Genomic DNA, 7,590 nt, shown 5'->3' with positions numbered 1-7,590 from the left:
AGGGCCCCCCCGCCGGAGGGAGAAGCCAAACCTACCCCTCGCACAGGAGTCCCTCTCTGCCCCGGGAAGGCTCTAGTGTGTCCCCGTGCCCCATCACCCGACCCTCCCCCCCCTCCCCCCTTCCCAGGCAAGTTAACCGCGGGGCGCGTTCCACCTGCCCGGCCCGGGGCGGCTGCAGCCAGCCCCGGCAGCCCGGAGGAGCCCTTTGCCTCTGGGGCTGCGTCCCACTCCCCTGCTTCACACCCCCTCCCTAATGGGGGAGGGCGGGCGGCGCGGGGCCGCAACCCCCATCCCCTTCCTTCTCCCGCGCCGACGGCGCCCCCGGAGGGAGGCAACCCACTCGGGAGTCGCCCCGCGCTCTCGCGGGGGTGTGAAATCGCCCCTCCCCCACCCTCCTCCGCGGGGGTGCCGAGCTGCTTGCCCCGGCTTTCAGCTTACGGAGCACCCTGCGGGCACCCCGCGCTCCTCCGCCGTGCCCCGTCGGGGAGGGTACGCGGGTTTTACCGCAGCCGCCGGCACCGCGCTGCCCCCGCCCTCCCCACCGCCCGGCCTGAATGAGGGGGGCTGCTGCAGCGCGCTGCCCCGCCCGGGGTGTGCGCGGGGGAGGGGGGACACGCAGGACCGCCTGCCTCGGAGATGGGGGGGGGGGGCGGGGGACCGCCTGCCCCCGGCTTGGGTGGGGGCCGGGGGGCGGCCTCTCCCGAGAGGAGGAGAAGGAGGAGCTGAGGCGCCGCGGCCGGCGAGGTCCCGGCCAGGGGAGACGGAAAGGCACGGGCAGCCGTCCGGGTCGGGCCGGCGGGGGCGATGGAGGGGTTCCGCCGGGGCGACGGCTCCGGCGACCGGCTGTGCAGCGCCGCCGCCCGTGGGGACCGGGAGGAGGTGCGAAAGCTCCTGGACGCGGGCGCGGATCCCAACGGGACCAACTGCTTTGGGAGGACGCCGCTCCAGGTACGGAGCACCGCGGGGTGGGGTCGACGGGTGGGGTGAGCTGTCCTCTGACACGCTGGTTGGGGGTGGGGGGGCGGATTTCACGTTTTGAATGAATTTTTATTGTTATTACCCGACCCGGGCTCCAGCCGCAGCTGCCTGGATGCAAGTGGGAGCTTTTCTGAACTCTCGCCCTTCTGTAAATACTGGATGGAGTTTAGAGGGGCATAACAAGCAGAAAACGAATTATGCCAGAGGGTACTTAAAAAGAGAAGTGAGACTGCAAAATCCTCTTTCAGATGGGTTCAGGGAATTGACTGAGCTTCGATCAACTTTTTCTTGTTTGTTTTAAATAAAGCCTTAATGGGTCTTTTTCCCAAGTGGAGTCCGTTACTAGTATTTTAATGTGAAACAGCGGCACAGAAGACGGTGTAGAAATTGTCTCTGTGTAGAAATTGTAACTTGAAACTAGGTATTCACTAGTAATCTTCGCTATTTTTGGTAGTATTTTTAATATTCACTATTCATCAACAGTGGTCGTATTCATTGATAGACATTTTAAGTACTGGTGTGTAGTGGAGTTGCTTTCCAGGCATTTTGAGAGCTAGAAGTGTGTTGTATTAATCGATATATTTAAACTGAAAGTTTTTAAATGCTCAGTGAACGATTACTCTACTGTGATTTAAACTGGAGTTTCGTGTTTCATGAAAAGCTTTTCTCGAGTTGTCATTTGAAGCTATATGTTTAATGATTCACCAGCTAAAGCTGAACAGCCATTTTGGTCATTGCACTTTACATAGAAAAGGAAATATTTTTCTCAAGTAAATCACTGAGAAAGGCAACGAGAAACTTATTCGTTTTGTTTCTGTTGTAGGTTTAAATTCTAGTTGAAAAGGGTCTCCAAATTGCTGTAAATTTTCTCTTTCCTCCCCTCATTTCAGAATGAGACTAAGCTGTTTCCCTTACCAGCACACTGCAAAATGGCTGCCACTCTGATATGTGGGCTCTCTTTATCTTTCTGAAAAACTTAACCCCCGTAGGAGTTAATAAATGATTAAATTTATAAGCATTTTCGCACTTGAATTATAAATAAAACCAAATATTTGTAGTCCATAAACAAATTCTCCCAAGAAATAAAACAATGAGAAAACCTGCTCTCTCAGGTATTTTCTACAGTGTTAAGACTCAATCTATGGAGGTTAGAATTCCACTGGAAATGACCAGGACTATGCGGGAAGCAAAACCTAAAATGTAATTTTCTTTTGGTTGGCTGGTTGTTATTTTTGTTTGGCTGGTTTTGTTTTGGTTTTGTTCCATCGTTCACGATCAGATTTTGCCAGAAGCTTCTGCTCTTGGTCCAGCTGCAGAGTGGCATTAGGGTTCAGCAGGAAAGTTTCATGCGTTACCCTGGAGCGCTCAACAACTTTCCTTGCTCCTGTGAGAAGCAGCACGGGTTTAGCCGGAGCTGAGAGGGAGAGAAACGGCTCCATGCAGGACTCAGGCGGGGGGAAATCCTTACCGGGCACCGAAAAGAGCCGAACCACTCTCGGGGCCGTTACACCCCCCGGGTGACCGGCCGCGGTTGGTGTGCTGCAGCTGTGCTCTTCATCGATAGACCAGTCCTAGGCGCGTCCTACGTGCCAGGAGGCTTAATGCAAGGCTCTTCAGGGCTGTCACAGAATACCTAGTGGGCATGCATATATATATGTGTGTGTGTATATATATACAAGCATATATGTACACCCACACTATTTATAGTATAATAAATGGTTCGTATAAATGGTATATATAAATGGTATGTGTAAATGGGGTATATATTGTGCAAATGTGTGTGTGTATATATATATTTGCGTGTGGGTGGGTATATATACACGGTATAAGGTGTGGAACAGAGCCACACATATGTGGTGCCTAGTCTGGAGATCACAGACACCGTAGCTGGTATTTTAATTTACGACAGAATATCTCAGGCTGGAAAAGACCCGTAAGGATCATCAGCAGTGTGTGTTTACCCCCGCCACAGCTACAAGCGGCTGACATGGGAAAATTGTCCCCAAGAGTCACCCGAGCCGCGCAGTCCCTCAGCCGTCGCCCCCCGGCTCCGCTCCGCTCCGTGCGCGGCGCTGACGCTGTCTCTCCCCGCAGGTGATGATGCTGGGCAGCCCGCGGGTGGCCGAGCTGCTGCTGCAGCGCGGAGCCGACCCCAACCGCCCCGACCCGCGCACCGGCTGCCTCCCGGCGCACGACGCCGCCCGCGCCGGCTTCCTGGAGACGCTGGCGGCGCTGCACCGCGCCGGGGCGCGCCTCGACCTGCCCGACGGCCGCGGCCGCCTCCCTCTCGACGTGGCGGCGGGGGGTCCCCACGGCCCCGTGGGGCGCTTCCTGCGCCACCCGCCGACCCTCCCCGCCGCCGCACCGGGAGCCGGGACGGCCGCGGAGGGGGCTGCAGGCTGACATCCCCCCCTCTCCGCTGACCGCCGCCCTTCGCCGCACGCCCGAAGCCCCGGCGGAGGCCGCCCCCCGCCCCGCCGGGACCCGCCCCCCTCCTCTCCTGCGCTCATCTCCGCGGCTGGCACCGGGCGGCCCCCCCGCCGTCGAGCGCTCACGGCTGGGGTTGTTCCCGGGAGCCCGGCGGCTGGGAAGGGTCTTCCTCTCCCCCCCCAGCCCCAGACACCTCGGACGCTCCCTGTCCTGCTTCTGCGAGGCGACGCACGCTGCTGAATTTTCTAAGAAAAAGCGGAAAGAACCAACTCACGACCGCGGGGAGGGCTTCTAGTCCCGCTCCCACGGCCGGGTCCCCGGTGGGCGGAGGACAAGCAGCAAACAACTCTCCGGTGCTCCGGGGGGAGGAGAAAAAAAAAACCAATCCAAAACCCATTCAAACCTCCCCCCGTCTATTTTTTTGTCACACTGATGCCGTTTACAGAAGTGAGAACACTCCTTTTCCCTGAGCGGCTTGCTCGCTGCCCTGCAAGCCACTGCCTTGATCTCCATCAGACAGGTGTCTTATTCACGATGGTGCCGATTTCATTCATTGTCGCGCAGTTCTGGAGAGCTTTGCATTTTAGTGACACCTTGACATTCTTTTCTACAGCACTCCGAGATAATGACCACCTTAGCCATCCCGTTTACAAATGTAATCCGTCTTCAAATCTTCTCCCCTCATCACTCAGCTCAATTTAGAAAGTCTCAAAATATTTGACACTGATCGAGAGTACAATTTGGGAACAACTACAGATATTTTGTATAGATGTATTCAGAGAAGGCTATTCATGTGAGAAACCAATTGGTAACCGTTCAGCTACTGCGTAGTTTTGACGTTTGGAGATACCCCGTTTATTCAGGAGATCTGGGCACCGAGCTCAGTATTTTAAAGACAGCTTTCCTGGTTTCTAAACAGGCTTTCGGACACACACAGGAAAAAAAAAGAACCGATCTTGGTTATAAATCTCAATCTCTTCACGTGCATTGCCTCTGTTTTTCCAACGCGATTTCCATCGTCTACCCAATGTTCATACATCTTATGCGAGACGAAATACCTGTTATTCAACAGCAAAATACCAAAAGGGTTGGCTTAAAAAAACCCCAGTCCTTGTGTTCAGCTATTAAACGGTTCTGTACGCAGCACTACTCAGTGTTGGGCGGTATTATTTATTTCGCCTTTGTTCGCCGCTTACATTTTTTTGTGCCTGTGCACAAATGCGTGCAGAGGCACAGGACGCATTCGCGCAGGTCGAACGCAGAGGGCTTACAGGCAGATGTGTGTTGCTCACACACATACATGCTCGAGTTAAAAACATCCATGAAACTCGTTGATTTCCTTATTTAGAGCAACCCTTACAAAGCAACAGGGAAGTTCAACTGCACTTTGTACTTTTGCGTGGCTTTACGAGCTTTTTGAAAAGCGGAAGACTTTTTTTTTTTCTTTTCCTGCGAAAAGACCGATGGAGAGGGTTCACTGCAGAATAAGGCACCACGGGCGCATACTATGCCCGGAGACTATTTTTGTTTCCGATTCCCTCAGACACGTTGGTTATTTGTTCTGCCCGTCCTGCGGAGCCTGCACTTTGCTGAGGGCACAGATCGCGGCGGAAGAAGCAGAGCTCCGATGCTCCCTCGTTTCTCCTCTGACTTACTAAGGAACGCCTGTCCGCCGCTGATTTCTTTAAATTGAAGGGTGAGAGGGGTTAAAAAAAATCACTCTCCCCTCAAACAAAAGGTAATTTCCCAGCTCTTTGGGGGCAAAACCGAGAGCGACCCCCGCCCAGACGGGGGTTTGGCTACCTGGTCATCAAATCTATCTGGGGCGGGGGCGGGGCGGCTGGGACGAACGCGGTTTTCGTTTTCTCCCCCTATCTCCCCCATTCCCCGGCTCACCTGCAGGCAGGAGCCCAGCTCAGCCTAGCAATGCTTGGGCCTGAGGGCGGGTGAGGGTCGCGCCCGCCCAAGCTGCCGGTGGGCTCCGTGGGGCGCGGCGTGGAGCGGAGCACCACCTGCCCCCCGGATCCCCGCCGCGCCGCAGCCCCCACCGCCCTGCACGCAGGCTGCCCAAAGAGGGAGCCCCCTTCCCCGTGGGACGGAGGGGCTGAGCCCTGCGAGTCCCTTTGGAAACATTGCAGGGAAGCGGCATTCACGGTGGGATGCCCACGGTGCTTCCACGCAGCCTCTCCCTACCCGGGAAAGCCGTGCCGAAGGAGCATGACTTTCTCACGGGCTTTGGCCTCGGAGCTGTAGGGAGCCCAAAACGGCTTTGGGAAGTCGTCTGAAGAGAAAAGGATGAGGAGTTTTTGGGATGGAGTTGCATGCAGGGTGATTTCAGAGGTGGTGTGAGTGCGGTGCGTGACCAGACAGACAAAGCATTCACCGGACGGAGCACCGCTCCTTTTATTGCTGCCACCGTGAGCAGGGACGCAAAGGAAGAATTCGCACTGGTTAGGAAAGTATGGAAAAAGGTCTTCCCTCCAAGTGCCCAGCGCAACCTCTGTGAAAAAACATTCACAACTTTTTTGTATCTATAAAAACTCTTTAGAAAGATAGGTTCATCACATAGAGGTAGGAGCTTTATGCTGCTTTCCTTTCTCTTGTAAATGTTCGCTCTTTGGACAAGGAGCCAGCAGCACTATGTGCCACAAAACATGCCTTCAATTGCGTCTGAACCACAGCATCTGACTAGGTATTTTCCATTGAGGTGTCCTCTGTCAAGCTTTTATTTCTTTAATAAAAATACCCTCAGGTGTAACGGCACTTAGAAGCCCAGAGTGTTCTCTATTACACATTTTGGCAATTTACTCTTTGAGGACATGACTCCCAAGCTTTACAACAGGCTCATTCCCTTTAAATCCACCTACATTTACTGAAGTTTATTGTGTCTGAGGGTCCATAGGCTTTGCATATTTTGTTCACAGTCTCTGAAAGCTTCATAGAGGTAAAAAAAAAAAAAGCATTTTAGGAAAGAAGGTCATCACCTGACCTTGCCTGGGCCAACGGTATGGAAATACATTAACCACTTGCCTACTTACATAGAAAATGAGCTTCAAGCACTGTGAGTCTCAGGAGGAAAACGGAAATGCTCAGAGCCCTCGTAGAAGAAAGTGAGGAAATTGAAGATGGGGCAGGTAAGCCACAGGGACTGTTGCTGGAGAAAGGACCTCTGAAGACATTAATATCTTACAAGAGCTCTGGTGGAGCAATCACCCAGCAGTACAGATGAGGGATGATCTACCTAGTGGTTCTACATTATTATTATTTTTTAAATCAGGTCTCAGTCAATCCTAATCTGACACTCACTGAAGTACACTGAAGTAATTTGCTATTTCTTTCTTCCCCCGCCCCTCTCTCCTCTCCCCTGCCCCTTACTGGAAGAAGAGGTAGGAATACTTTAATACACTGTATGAACAAAAGTTAAGACAGGAGGCTTTTTCTCTGTGGAAAACAGACCAGAGGACAAATTTCTGCACATTCCCCTCTCTTTTTATTACCATGTATTCGTAAGTACCTGCATACTTTTGTAGAAACACTTGCTAAGAAAGCGTTTCTGTGCTGGAGAAACCCCAACAAGGGGAAGTGAAATTAGAAGTGGTCCTTAGGAGTTGAAACTCAAGAACCTTGCAGTTGCAGGCTTCAGGTTGCTTCACAGAAAGGTACACAGATGTTTGCCTCTAGACCCAGCATCATTCTGGGTAATGAGTGTAAGCTCAGGACTGAGGGCGGGCTGTGAGAAGACCCGTTTGCACCTACTGGTCCAGCCAGGGGCTGTGTGACCAGGGAGAGGATTTCCACAAAAGACCAAAAGTACAAGATATTTAGAGTTCAGCTGACACTGTCAGCAGAGGTCATGGTATTAGAAATACCCTACTTCCTGCCACCCAGCTAGGTATCCCATGCTGCCATTGATGTAGTCACTCTTCCCAGGAAGCAGCCTCCCACATGTGATTTCTGAACAATCCAAAGTTTGATTTTTTTTCAGCCTAAAGTTTTTCTTATAGAATAGGGTCAATTCCAGAATCAGTTCAAGACTGCTGAAAATTAAATTGCTTTTATTTTGGAATGCAGTTCCAGGGCAGCTGCTAGACTTAATTTTTCACAGGTACTATAAGGAAAAGCCCTTTCCTCCCGCCACTTGGCCATGCAGCACTATTGTGATGATACCACAATGCACCTTTT

General features: G+C 52.7%; 1 protein-coding gene across 1 annotated transcript; it reads left to right on the top strand.

Annotated features, from left to right (window-relative positions):
* The first annotated feature begins 804 nt into the window (after positions 1–804).
* Positions 805–4,546, top strand: LOC135310677 (cyclin-dependent kinase 4 inhibitor B-like). Its single transcript, XM_064439553.1, has 2 exons — positions 805–948; positions 3,073–4,546. Exons 1-2 carry the CDS (start codon positions 805–807, stop codon positions 3,379–3,381), a joined length of 453 nt encoding a protein of 150 aa, XP_064295623.1. The 3' UTR covers positions 3,382–4,546.
* Positions 4,547–7,590: the final 3,044 nt, after the last annotated feature.

This window comes from Phalacrocorax carbo, chromosome Z (genome assembly GCF_963921805.1).
Source record: "Phalacrocorax carbo chromosome Z, bPhaCar2.1, whole genome shotgun sequence".
Lineage (NCBI taxonomy): Eukaryota > Metazoa > Chordata > Aves > Suliformes > Phalacrocoracidae > Phalacrocorax > Phalacrocorax carbo.
Note: the sequence above shows the minus strand (reverse complement) of the source record. Positions and strands in the feature narration are given on the sequence as shown.